The 14,595-nt window shown below is 43.0% G+C and overlaps 2 protein-coding genes across 3 annotated transcripts in view; one reads left to right on the top strand and one right to left on the bottom strand.

Annotated features, from left to right (window-relative positions):
- The window catches only part of DOCK2 (dedicator of cytokinesis 2), a 443,384-nt gene that overhangs the window by 242,143 nt on the left and 186,646 nt on the right, over window positions 1-14,595 (top strand). The window lies entirely within an intron of this gene.
- The window catches only part of INSYN2B (inhibitory synaptic factor family member 2B), a 119,190-nt gene that overhangs the window by 19,787 nt on the left and 84,808 nt on the right, over window positions 1-14,595 (bottom strand). Inside the window, exon 2 of the mRNA XM_032252752.1 lies at window positions 984-3,249. Within this exon, the coding sequence (XP_032108643.1) occupies window positions 984-2,335 (1,352 nt within the window). The 5' untranslated portion in view covers window positions 2,336-3,249. The remainder of the gene's footprint in view (window positions 1-983; window positions 3,250-14,595) is intronic.

The raw sequence follows: 14,595 nt of genomic DNA, 5'->3' as shown, positions 1-14,595 counted from the left end.
GACCATTACGAATAAGGATACAAGAAAATCATGGCAATAGGAGCTCACATTTCTAGAAGGCTTTATGCATGTTTAAAGACTTCCCAACCTGAGAATTTTTTCATGCTGACAACAATCCTGTGAGATGAGGGATTTTGCAAGTGAGTAGAAGGGAGATTATTAAAAATCCTGACCTCTTAGTTCAGTACATTTTTGTCTACATCACAGTGTTTCTCTCTTATATGGCAGTGCTGATTCTGATTCATACAGCAAATGCCAGTTAATTACTTCTCTCTCCTACCCTTTTTGATGTGCTTTAACCATTGCTTATTCTCTGTCTTTAGAGAGCACTTTCTAGAGGGACGAGCATTTCACATCTAAACAAATAACTGTCTTTTCCTCCTATACTGGTGCTGAGTCACACAGGAAAGCATTTTGTGACTTTTTTCTCTTTTCGGAAAATGAACTGTGCAAAATGAATTGTGATCTCATTTCAGTTCCAATTAGTTGGTTATTGATGGACCAGTCCAAGTCATCAAAGTAGTCCTACAGGGGAAGGTCAATAGTAAACTGAATGGCCACCTCAAGTCCTTTGTCACAATGACACAATGAACAGAAATACTGTGCAAATGCAGTAACTTGCTAAGAGGAGGGGGCTGGGGAAGGGCCTTCCTGCTATCACTTCCCTCCATCATGTATCAATGGAACCCTCATCTTCATAACAATCATTTTTGATCCTACATCTTCACTGCTGCCTTTCCCCATTCTGCTAACACCTGAAAATAAGAGCAAACAGCAGAAGTCCACAAAAATCCACCAAAGCCTAGAACTAAATGAAATTCCATTACAGAAAAGGGAAGGTCTGCGGTTATGATTTGAGGAAACAACAGTACTTCAAACATTTTGGAGACATTTTTACTAAAGATACCAATGCTCTATCTGCTCTTGTGTTGGCAGATGACTTCACCCAGTCATTTTTAATATGGAAAAAAAAATCCCCTTACCCTTCAGTGAGAGCTCGAGCTTTCTCCAAGTCTTGAATTACATTCAATAGGACTTTAATTTTCTCTTGGTTCGAGTGCAGAGATTCTTCCACGGATTGCAGCCGGCCTTGGAGATCGCAGAGTTCACCCCGTGCCAGGTGAATTTCATTAATATCACTAATCTCCCTGTTGCTCTGAAGTTTGGTCTCACTCCTTGGAAGAAAGGATGGGAGGTGATTACTTCCTGGACAATTTGGAAACTCCAGGGTGTCTGACTCTGGAGGGGTGGGGTTGTTTGCCATCTGCTCCTGACACCCAGGGGCAGATTTTGATGTACTGTTAGTTTTGAGTGACAACAGATTCTGGTGACTATTACTTGATGAAGGACAGTCTGAGGTTCTTCCTGGGCGGGCTGGCTGGCTGTGGGAGCCTGATGAGGGGGAACTGTGAGTCCGTGGAGGTGAAGGAATACACGTTTCCTTTGACTGAGATGACAGTGGGCCAAGGTCTTTGTCATCCGAGTTGTCTTTGGGCAAAAGCAATTCAGGTTTAAGTTTCTCTGTTCCTGGTGTGTGGCTGGCACCGCTGGTGGCATTTAAGCAGGAGGTGGATTTTTCTGAATCTGGTGGAGTCACCCTTCTCCCACCACCTGGACATGTGTTGTCCAAAGGGCGTATGGAGTTACTTACTTCAGCTGACCTGTCTGGGCTGACAGCAGACTCTCTAGCTTCCCAGGAAGGACTGTGATAAATATCATCTGGAACCTGAATGGCAGCTGTGGCTTTCTCTAAGGACCTCCAAGTTCCTGCTTCCAAGCATATGCTAACAGGCCCATTGCTTTGCACCTTGGGGACCCTCGGGAGGAATGCGTGGGACACTTTGACCCTTCGAGGCCCATCCTCAAGATGCTGAGCCAACCTTAAGTAGGCTAGGTCAGAAGACACAATGTCCTGTTCAGAGAGGTTGCCATTGACCTGGATGGCACTTTGGGATGCTGTCGGCATTTCCACCAGGGACTTGCTGGCTGTGAGTTTCTTCCTTTTGAAGACTGGGAAATGCTTCCTGAGACTGGGGGAAGTTTGGATCGCAATGTTGCGAAAGTCCCCTGCCTTCTGAGACCTGGGGAAGGAGAGCGAATAGGTTGGGGGATGATGGTGCCTGGTTGCTTGAGTCTTCCCCATCACAGTCGGGTCTTCTGGAGTTCGGACGTCAACCTCAGCTAGGCCAGTTGGATTTTTAGTGGTCCCATCTTCCTTGAATCTAACCTGCTGGGATTTGCTCCTGCGGTGGTGAGGTTGTTTCACAAACTCCACTGACTCTAGACTGTTGCGCTTTAGAAGCACAGGTCTCACTTTCATATTTTGCTGGGCCATTGAGCCTCAGTGGGAAGGACCAGGACCATACACTTCTCCTAGACACATCTCCCTTAGGTCTTTGGAGTAGTATCTAATGATGGCATCTCAGACATAGAGAACTGCTGGCCAGGTTGGAGTGGTCCTCTTCTTTTAGTATGGGAAATCCCGTTGGCCATTCCCAGCCCCTAGAGTCTATGTAGGAGCTATCTGTACTGCTTCCCCTGCAGTTAAAATATTAATTCATTGTAGTCATAATTGCTGCTTGGAAAAACAAATGAGTTAGGTTAACTACTAAACATCTGATCTACCAAGAGAGCTGGGAGGCTGTTGATCAAGGGAGGCTGGCACGTGGTTCTGATCTTGGAAGAAGCTGGCTGTCTTGAATAAAAAGACAACAAAAGTACCATTTAGGGGGTAGTGTCAGACTCCCAGTGAATGAATTCCAAAAGAAACCTGCTACATCTAGAATATACAGCTTTTTTTTTTTTTTTCCCAGAGCGTTAATCTCCAGTGTAAAACTGTAGGAAACTTAAACACATCTTCTTTTCATAGCAGGTAAATAGGTGGAGAAATAAATGACCTGGGGGTTTGCTTCTTTGATGATACATGATGCTCCCAAGGGAACACTCCCATTTATGTCAATCACAAATTCTTTCTTTGGGGCCATTGTTTTCTTTCATGCTGTCTCTCTTTTCTTCAGTGAAGAAAACTTATCTTCCTAAATAGCCTCACAAAACCCAGTGGGATATGAGGAGGACAGGATTGAGGAATCATAGGGGATTCAGTGGGCAGAGTTCCTGTCGTGGTGTCTTGGCTGAAGTTCACATGTGGGCACAGTGAGCTATGTCTGCAGCCTACAGGATGATGTATGTTTGCTTGGCCTCAAGGGCTGGGGTCTGAGACAAGCCAGTCTGCAAGCAGGCGAGGAGCACCTGAAAGGGAAGAGACAGCAGTCGCCACTGAGAAGGCAGTTTCTGTGGACCTAGGTTTCTCTTCAAATTCCAACTTCCTAGCTGAATATTTTGAGTCGAGGATCTAGGAGAAAGTGAACCACGTGGCCCTTCTCTCTGTTTTCCTTGTGAGCCAGGCACTTTGTGGGTGCAGGGCCTTGGAACGAAATGCCTATCTGCCTGGACCCTTTTCTGTCTCTACTCCTACACATCACCCAGCCAACTCTTACTCATCTGTCAAGTCCCAGCAACTTCTCAGGGAGCCTTTACGATGACTCCCCCTTATTCACATATCCAGTGACTGACCACATCAGGGCCCTTTGTACATCCTCATCACATTTTTCACAACATAAATTGCAGATGTTATTAAATGAGCATTTGTGTATGTATTTATTTAGTGTGCATCTCCTCCACTACACTGTAGACTCCAGGAGGGCAGAGGCTGGAACCATCTCCTTCACTGCTTGAGCATTCCCAGCCCTCTTTCCAGCTCACTATAGGTGCTTAAGGAGAATTTGTTGAAAGAGTGGATGGTTGGATAAAGGACAGGTACTTCTGAAGCAAGGGAGAACCTGGGCATGAGGAGGGGTGGAGGTCCTAGGGTATCCTGCTAGGGCAACAAGACCTGTGGACTCGTTCTGCTATGACTGCAACATTTACCTAAGGACAAGGTTTCCCCTGATGTCTTCATATCTTACTGCCTTCCAGGAGATAAATGTGCAGGAACTTCTCTGAGGAACAGCTACGTCATGATAATGATAGCCACCATTTATTGAACACATACTTTTACCATGCTGAGAACTTTACATGTGTTAATTAGAATAACTCATATTTACTGAGTACTAACTGATGTGACAAGTGCTGTTTTAAGCACTTTCCAAGGCATAACTCATTCATGAATCACGCACTACTCCATAAAGGTAGATAATATTTTTGTCCCCATTTACAGTTGAATAAACTGAGGCCCAGAAAGGGTAAGTAACTTGCCTAAAGTTACTTAAAACAAATCCGTAAAGTGCCATTATCCCCCTTAGATGTATGGGGAAATTGCAGCTCAGAGAGGGTACGTACTCAGTAAAGGAGCTAGAATTTGAACCTAGGTGTCTCTCATTCCAAAGTCCACATTCTTAACCATGAGGTTATGACTCTGCCCTTTTGGGATCTGCCTCATATGTTGACAGTTGTAAGGACAAGGGTAAAAGACCCTTGCAGATCTGGAGAGACACAGGGAACTGCTTGCTGGCCTCGCCATGGGAAAGCAAACCAGAGGGTTTGCTGCAAGTCAGAGGGATCACGGTGGCACTGAGATGAGGAGATTTCTAAGGCTGTCTGGGTTGACTAAGGGATTTTTAAAGAAAATAAAAATAATAACCCACAAGTATTTGGATGGCTCTGAAAAAGTCGTCTTAGAACTCAGCTGTATTAGTCTGTTTTCACACTGCTAATAAAGACATACCCGAGACTGGGTAATTTATAAAGAAAAAGAGGTTTAATGGACTGCCAGTTCCATGTGGCTGGGGAGGCCTCACAATCGTGGCAGAAGGCAAAGCTGGAGCAAAGTCACATCTTACATGATGGCGGCAGGCAAGAGAGAGAGCATATGCAGGAGAACTCCGCTGTATAAAATCAGCAGATCTTGGGAGACTTATTTACTATCACGGGAAAGACCTGCCCTCATGATTCAATTACCTCCCACCAGGTCCCTCCCACTACACATGGGAATCATGGTAGCTACAATTAGAGATTTGGGTGAGGACACAGCCAAACTGTATCACCAGCCAGCCTCACCACACAGATAGAAACCTTTGCTCCATAAATGGAGACTATTACTAACATTTTCCGTCATACTATTTGGGTTGCTTATTGTGAGTGCAGCCTAAACTTTGTCTATTGTACTTCTGCTTTCCCTAAGAATTGCTGGTAATGCTCATAGAAACTTTGGTTTTTCCTGTTCCTACATGCCTTGAGAGAGTCCAGCTAACCCAGTGAGGCTCGGAGACTGTGTGGCAGGTCCTGGAAGAGACTTGGATTCATCCAAAATGCTAATGAGTTGTCAACTGGTCATCAACCCTTACAACAAACTGCTGCACACATTCCAAGTGTACCTTAGAACTGGATTCAAACCCTGACCCTCACTGCCTGAAGGACTTTGCGTGTTTTTAATTTGTAAAGTGGGGATGACATAACCTAGACACAAACTCATAAGTCTGATGAGAAGTCAGTAAGACAATGGATGCAAAGCTCTCAGCCCAGAGCCTGGCACACATTAGGCAATCTGTGCGTGTTTCCTACCATTGCTGTTATCACTATTGCAATCACCTGCAGCCAGGGCTTCTTACTGTGAATGCCAGGGTGTGTGTGGATGTGCTATTTCTGGGGAGAGGGACCATAGCTTTCAGCAAAGTTCAGGGAGCTCTGTGAGTCCCAGTGGTGGATGAACCACCATCTGTAGCTTTTCCAGAGCAGGTGAGCCATCATGGGACAGAATGAGCAGTTTCATGAGCAAGTGATTCCTCATTTGCCTTGCCTGTTTGAAAAGCAGGGTTGGCTTCTGACAGTGGCATCGTCACATACCTCCCTGAGGAGATGAACCTGCTGCTCCTGAGTTGCTTTACACAAAAATTCCAAACAACCCAACTTTTAAAATTGGTTCTATGTTTCAATGACTTTGTGTAGAATTTTTAAGTCTGGGAGAATCCAGTAGTCACTTTCCTCAGTCCCTGACTAAATCCTTTCTGCATCTTAATAATAATTAAGCCTGCCTGGACACCTGTGATGATGGGGAGCTCAGTACCCAATTCCCTAGTCCATAATAGTTATTTTCATTAACAGTAGCAAATGCGTATTAAAATCTTACTGTTAAGTGCTATGTTAGCACTTGGCATTTAATCCTCAAAATGACCTTCTGTATATTATCCCCATTTTGCAGAGTAAGCATTTGAAGTTTATGAGATGGTCACATGCCTGAAAACATGCAGCTCATACTCTTCATCTTTGTACTGCAGAGCCTAGATATTTATATGTCTACTTTTGTGGTTTCCTTGACTAATTATCTTTTGCCTTCTTCTTAACTGCTCGTTAGCACTCATTCTGGGAACAATAACTCACACAGTCTACGACTGTCTGAGGCTGGTTTTCATAAGAGCTAATGTCTAGTACACCGATTATGTGCCAGGCATTGTGGTTGGTGTGTTTCATTTACTCTCTACCTTAATCCTATAACACTGTTAGAGGCAGGTGCAATCAGTTCCCCATTTTGTAAATGAGGAAACTGAGGCACAGAAGGTTAAGATATTTGTACCAAGTTGTTCATACTAATAAGTGATAGAGCTGACATTTGGACCCACAGACTGACCCTGAAGCACAGGCTTCTTACCATTGGGCCTTCCTGACTTCTTCAAGACTGGAGAGACTAATATATTTGCGCAACGCTAGCAAGCAGGTTTCAAACTCCCTCCACATTTCCATCCTGAAAGTCAATCATTATTCTGGTGTTAGCCCTGCCTTTTCTCCAGGAAGTTATGTATCCTATAGATGTTTTCTTTTGATCTTTAAAAGCAGTTGGTTTTCTGCTTATAAAGATATTATTCATTCATTATAAAAATAAATAATAATACAAATAAACAAAAAATGGAAGAAGAAAATCACCTGATATCTTCCCACCCAGAAAGAGCCACAATGCACCAACAATTTGGTGACATTCATTCTAGGCATCTCCCTGTGCACTGCTTGCACAGAGCAGAGCAATGCACAGACAAGCTTATGGATAGGACAGAAAGCCTTTTTATCACTGAACAACCTGGAGAAAGTTACACATTATGGCTTACAGGTCACAGTGTCCTTTTAGGTAGGTTAACATGAATTTGTTGTCTAGTTATACAATTATCTATATAGTATTTTTGTAGCTATTTCAGTTGTCTCTAAATATTTGGTATTATTAGTAATTCTATAAATAACATTTTTTTCTATGTGAATCTTGGAGCACTTGTCTAATTAACTCCTTGGAATAAATGCCTGGTAGAAGAATTAGTGAGTCAAAGTAGCCATACATTTTACATTTGTTGACACTACCGTGTTACCACTCAGCCTTCCATAAAGTTCTACTAATATGCAACCCTGCCATTCCGGAATGAGAAGTCCTTTCACCAGGACCTCCTTGTTACTGAGTTTGGAAAATTTGTGATCATTGCTTTTGTCATTGCCAATAAAGTAGAAAAGAAATTGTATCTCATTATTCTCGATATGGAATTTATGTAAGGTTGGAAATTTTTTCACGTCTATTGGTTTTACACAGCATTTGGTACAAGTAAAGACTGAAAAGTTGAAAATAAAAATGTGGATAGTCAAGCAAATGTGGAAAATCTCATGTCCTAGACAGAACCTAAGGCATTTAGGAAATACTACATTTTCTCTTTACAAAAATATTTTGTGTCCCAACTCTTCTGCCCTTGATGTCCACTGTGACCTGCACAAACACGTCCTGGGGGACATACCTGGCTAAAAGAACCCTCTGGACGCCCTTAAGTCTTATGGGCTCCCAGCTGTCCATTAATTCACAGTTCCCTGGGCATTGGTGGTTAGGGCTAAATTAATATCTTGGCCAGAATCCAGAATTGTTCCCCAGAGGTAGTCACAGTGGCCCTGCAGGTGGGAGTTATTGCTGATCTTTGCAACACTTTATTCTGTCCTCCCTTGATTATTGACTTTAGTGAACATGAACCAACTGTTTGTGTTCCAGCTATGACTTGGGCCCACATCAGATGGTCCTCATGGAATCAGTGTCCATTCAGTAGACACAGAAACATTTCACAATATCTCTGTAGGTCACAAACTGTGGGATTTCTCCAGAATTGCTGCCCATTCCTCTTTTCTCAGTGTATTTAGGGAATACAGTGAGGCATTAAGTGCATAGGCTTTTGCTTACGATTTTTAAAAACAGTTGGTTTTCTGTTTATAAAGGTATTATTCATTTTCTTTTTCTGGATGAGACTCTTCCACTTTCTGACTGTTGACCTGGAATAAGTGACTTGATCTTTGTAAAACCACCTAGACTGGTTGTAAGAATTAAATGAGATAATCTATATGAAATGGTCAGCATAGTCAGTGTGTGCTCTTCAGATAGAACCCAGCTGGTAGCCAGGAGATACATGTGAGTTAGTCTTGGTTCTCTCGCTTTTCCTTGAAAGAGTAGACTGTAGGTGCATTCCTGGGAAGGAATGTACAAGGGTTGTATTCCCAGGAGTCCTACTCATCTGCCTGCTGTCTCTGTACTTCGTGTACTTTGACATTGTGCTTGTCTATCTATATTGTGATGATCTGCTTACTTCTAGCCTCTCCAACTAGACTATAAGCTCCTTGAGAGACATGTGGTGATGGTCTACTCCCAGTCCTTACCCTCAACTTGACACAGAGAGGGTCACATACATTCTTGTAAAACAAATCAATATCCTGTATTATCTAATTTGTCTTAGCTTCTATGACATGGAATAGTCAGAGAGTAAAATGGAATAAATAACTAATTAACTAATTCACATAACTAATTAAGAGTGAAGGAATTAATTCACTTCCAACATTTTTTTTCCCTTTCAAAGATTTATTATCAGTAAGTCTCATGTCTGTTCTCTAGCCTACCATGCTTTCTCTGTTTATGACAAATTTCATTTGGTTAAACTTTATTGAGATTCTGTCATGATGTGCGCACGTAATAAATACTGTGGAGATTCCAAGGAGGAAAAAGACCTGACCCTTATTGTAGTATTAAGAAAGGATCTTGTGTTCTCATTGCTCAACACCCACCTATGAGTGAGAATATGTGGTGTTTGGTTTCTGTTCTTGTGTCAGTTTGCTGAGGATGATGGCTTCCAGATTCATCCAAGTCCCTACAAAGGACACAAACTCATCATTTTTTATGGCTGCATAGTATTCCATGGTGTATATGCACCACATTTTCTTTGTCCAGTGTATCATTAATGGGCATTGGAGAGGAGCATCACACACTGGGGGCAGTTGGGGAGAGTAGGGGAGGGACAGGAGGATGGGGAGGGATAACATGGGGAAAAATGCTGGATATAGTATACACCTAAAGTAAAATTAAAAAAAAAAAAAAAGAGGACTTCGTAATGCCAACCTCATATGGAATAGGTCCCTGGGAATTGTTCAAAATGTTATATAGTGTTGGAGAGGACTTAGAGAGGAAGGTATCTAATTCATTTCACGCATCCAAATTCTGCCTTAGGTATCAGGGTGTTTTACATGTTAACTGGGGTTCAAGCTATACTTTATGCCAGGAGTCAGCATGTTTCTTTCTTTAAAGGGCCAGATAGTAATTATTTCCATCTTTGCTGGCCACATAGTTTCTGTTGCAACCATTCAGCTCTGCCATTGTAGCAAGAAAGAAGTCATAGACAACATGTAAACAAATGGCTCTGGTTGTGTTCCAATAAAATTTCATTTATAAAATATGCAACTGAATGGATTCGGCCTGGGAGCCATTGCTTGACAACCCCTGCTTTAGACACTGGGAAGTCATTGGTAGTTTTTGAGCAGGAGGCTCTTGATTGGGTTGTTTTTCAGAGGAGGCTTTGTTTGCTGACACATTGCCATCTCCTTTCTCTGAATTTAGTCAGTAATAATAACCTTTACTATTTATAACACACTTTACAACTTACAAAGTGTTTTCAAATCCCATGTAATCCCCACTAGGGAGGCTGGGAAGCATTATCCCTGTTTTGGAGAAGAGGAATTCAACCCGGAAGGATGAGATGATTTGTCTTAAGTCACAGAGGTGGACTGGAACCCTGTCTTCCTGCCACCAGCCTTGGGGCTCTGCTGGAGACCCCAACTTTCCCTCCATTTAGCTGTCCAGATATGTAACTATTTTATGTGTTAGTCCTGTTTCCTCAGCTAGAGGGTGCATTTCTAAGGCGTAGCATTATGTCTTCCACTGTTTTTCTATCTTCCAAAGTCCTAAGCACAGTGCTGAGTCTTTAGGAGCCTTCGACTATTGACTATTGGTCATTCACCTCTGGGCCTTGTGGTTCAAAGTTTGCATTCCTTCCATTTGTGTCCAGTTAATTGCTTGGTCAAATCTGTTGGTAAGGGTTACTGCATTCTCATCTGAAATCAAAGGGTTAATGCTTGCGGTCCAAGTCTTCATTTCTCTTTTCAATTTGAAATTTGGAAAGATAGTTTTCCAAATTATATATTCCAAAAATATGTCCCTTTCCAGCAGCTAGCTTTCTCAATAAGGAAAAGGGTATAGTTTGGGGGTCTGTCTAAATCTAAGTTTTGTTGTAAGCGGTCAAAGAGACAAAGGGAATTAACTTTCTTTTTAGCACCTGGGATTACTAAGCATGGGTGGACTTGAGGAAAGAACTAGGCACCAAAATGTGAGGTTAAGATCCAGACTTATATATTTGGGACCTTGAAAGATGTTGGATGTGTACTAATCATGAAATCTTGTTCTCATTTTTCTATATACCATGTTTGACCTTTTTGCACAAATTCTGGTATTCATACCCAGGTCTTCGTCATCTCTCACCTGTATCACTGTGAGTGGCCCCCACTCTTGTCCCGTTTACCATCTGTCTTCCACATAGCAGCCAGAGGAATCTTGAGAATATTTAATCAGATCATATCAGACCCCTCTTTGAAACCCTGCAAAGGTGTTCCATTATATTTAAATTAAAATACAAACTGGTTTCATAATTTCAGGGCCACAACCTTGAACACAAGCCACAACCCTATGTCACCTGGCCACTGCCTACCTTCCTGGTCCCATCTCTTCTCATGCCACTTTCCCCCTTTTCTGTGACTGGTCTCAGGCCCTGAACATGGTAGATTCCTTCTAATCATCTGGCTCTCAGATGTGCTGTTCCTTTTGTTAGGACTCCTCTTTCCCCAGATCCTTCCAAGACTGTCATTCCCAGGAGATACTCCTCAACCACGTCCTCCTCTTCCATGTCCCTCTGTGCAGCAAAACCCTGGCCTATTAGCTCGTTTATTTATTATCTGATTCTGCCCCATTTATTGAGGGACTTTAGTATTTGCTGAATGAATGAATGAGCAAATTCTAATAGTTGGAGGCCTCAAGGAATCATACAACGTTAGAAATAGAACAGAGAAGATTAAAACTTTAGACCTAGGGTAGAATCTTATTTAATGATTTTCAAAATTATATTAGCAGTAAAATCAGCTTTCCAAATCCAAGCTTAAGCACAATTCCAGTATCTAAACCAGAATAAAGTAGAGTTGTTCTAGAAAATATGGGAAATTCAGTCCTGGGACTCAAAGCAAACCTAAAAACCATGAAGACAACCCCCCTCATTATAGAGATGGGGAAACTGAGACTCTGAGCAGCTATCTTCTACCTGCAAATGCTTCAAGAAAAACAAAGTCTCTGGTGTGTATCCCAGACCCCAGCACAGCTCCTAGCATGAAGCAGGAGCTTGGGAACATTTGTTGAACTGCACAAGTAACACACTGAGTCAATCTAGGGTCTCCTGTTCTCCAACACACCAGGGAGAAAAGTTTAGGGCCATGGCCCACATCTGCTTCCAGTTCAGGTGCCTCATTTGGAATGAGACCTAGTGGAGAAGACAGGCTTTCTGATCCAAGAGGTCTCTCCAATGGATGGGCAAGCCATTAATGCTATTTTTTTCTACCATTCCAGCCATCTAATTGCATTTGTCACAGACACAGGGAAATATGATAAGCATCTACCTCTGCCTCCTCTTCATTTTTATCCTTTCTTCTCCCTTCTCTTCCTTTTTTAAAAAACATAAAATGTCTCAGGTGTGCAAGACAGCACAGAGGACAGTAGAGTGAACATAACAAGCATGACCAGCCTAAGACATGAAGTGTTACAAATCTAGCTGGATTACCCTTTGGATTTCCTCTCTCCTTTCTCCTTCTATTGTATTTCCCTCTGTCTTCTCTCCTTCTTTTCCCCCTCCTCCCTTCTGTTTTCTCCGGCATGGCCCCCATTTCATTTCTCTTCTCTCCACCCTGCTCTTTGTCCCACCACCTTTCTTGCCTTCCTCTTTTCCACACCCTGTCCTTCCTCTTCCTTCTCCATTTCTTTTGCTCCTCCCTGGCCCCTTCTCTTGCCTTCTCCTTCTCTCTTGCATCTTTCTAAATGTTTTAGGGTCAGTGATTCATGCCGCTGGCTATTCTACGTCAAGGGTGGAGAATCAGCATCTCTTGAATGTCCTCTCCTACAAATCTCAGGACTCCTGCCCTGTAGGAACAATTCTGCGGTGCACGCACCCATCTAGCCAGAGGTATTGGCTGCTGCTGCTGCTGAATCTGAAAGGTCATCTCCAGCTTGCTGTCTCCAGGGAAAAAGCTTTACTACCACCAGATGCAACTGCTGGTAGTAGTAAATTCATCCATCTATTCATAGATGAAAGAGCACTGGCTTAATATGATCTCTGTATTTCTCAGCATTTTGATTTCTTTCCAGAGGTTTTTCTGATATTTCTCAATGCATTTCTTTTTCACTATATCACCAGAGACATTTTCTTACCATTTTTTAAAGTTATACTACTTCGACTTTAAATACTTTGATTTATTTTTCCTGGAGCCAAACACTGGGGGAGCTCCCTGCTCAGACAGAGAGAAGAATCCAGAGCCTTTTGGATTTGTCATCAGTGGAATAACTCAGTGTGTCAGATGGAAGGGGGAGAGCAGAGGTGAATGGTCATGTCTCACTCCTCTTCTCCATCTGCTCCATCCAGAAAAAAACAACAGGAAGTCAGACAGCCAATGACTTGCATTGCTGTAAACTGATTCATTCATAAAGTACAGAGTTGGCACAGGTCACATCTAAGTACTTTTTCAATGTTGAGGTGTTAATATTTTTCACATGGGAGAGGGATCCAGCTGCAGTGGAAGAAGACAGGAAAATCCTTTTCCGTCTCAGCATCACCCTCTGTGGTTTTGTGGTACCTGGAAACTGTTTACACTTGGTAATCTCACCCTGTGGATTGTCTAAAGCAATTAGGAATAAAATTGGGAAAGCCTTTCCATTCTTAAGGGACCTGTGCTCCAGTATAGACCAGTCACACATATTTGGCTGATTAAAATACTAGTTCTTATACTAAAAACAAGACAGACTCCAGTGACCCCTTGCTCATCAATAGCACTGCCAAAGTTTTCAAAACATTTTTAGATTTACTAGCTCATTTCCACCTCATAAGTTCTGCCAAGACAAGGCATTATCGCTGCCATTTTGCAGATGAGGGAACTGGTAGAGAGGTGCAAGATTTGCCCAAGATGAATGTGGTCTGGCAGGACCAAAAGGACAGCAGAAACTTCATAAGAACAGTGAGCTTCTATGAGGGCTGGAGGAAGCTGGGTGCCTCTCAGTGATGTCTTGGGTGGGGGCTGGCAGGATTGGCCCACAGCATGGCTTGGAAGTGCCCCCTTCTCCTGACATAGATACACAACGCACACCCACCAAGGACAACTGTCGGGCCCTGGACTCTGCAGTGCGCCATCCACCCTGGTACAGCAAAGCATTGGCAGGGAGCTGCAATGAAGGTTTTCCTGCTTCTGGATCTTTGCCTACACTGCAGAATTTTCACAAGGGGAAGAGAAGGGGGGAAGTTTATGGTCTGATCTAATCACAGATGAACAGAGAACTCGGTGGCAGCAAGCAGTTTGCAGAAGCACAGGACTCCAGTGCCATTAAAGAGCCCACTCTTCATTTCTGAGATGAGTAAATGGTGTGCCCAGCAGCATGTGCAGCACACAGTAGGTGCTCAATAAATGGTGGCTTCCACTGTTCTTATCTTTATCATGGTTACCATTATGCATTGCGCCCCAGGTTACACAGAGACAGGACAAAATCCCAGGATTTGAGAGTCTGTTGTGGGAAGGGGTTGTAGCAAATCTCAAGTAATATTAAAAGGCAGAAATAATAAAAATGAAACTCAAGGAGAAAATGCTTCCCAATGTCTCCTGTCTGCTGGTTTTGGTGTTGTGGTTCCCTGTGAGATCTGCCATCTCCCAAGGGGCCAGGAACATCTCTGTGGCTTTTTGTCATTCATTTCTGCCTCTCCTGCAGGAATCTCAGACCATTGCTGGAACTGGTGTTGCATTCTGGGACTTAGGCTCTCTGCCTGTGCAAGCTGTGAAGCCCCATCCACCTCCCATGCAAATCACAGGCTGGGTAGCACACCTTTTACTGCCTCTCACTTGAAGGGCTCACGGTGTTTGCCTAATGACAAGGGATGTCTTATTTCTCATGGATGTTGGTCAAATCCAAAAACATACAAACTCATGTTTTAAATGCCCCCCTTCCTTCTTTCTCCTTTCCTCCTTCCT

Source organism: Sapajus apella, unplaced genomic scaffold (assembly GCF_009761245.1).
Source record: "Sapajus apella isolate SASKATOON/1434 unplaced genomic scaffold, GSC_monkey_1.0 scaffold79, whole genome shotgun sequence".
NCBI classification, from domain to species: domain Eukaryota; kingdom Metazoa; phylum Chordata; class Mammalia; order Primates; family Cebidae; genus Sapajus; species Sapajus apella.
This window is presented reverse-complemented; position numbering and strand designations above follow the sequence as displayed.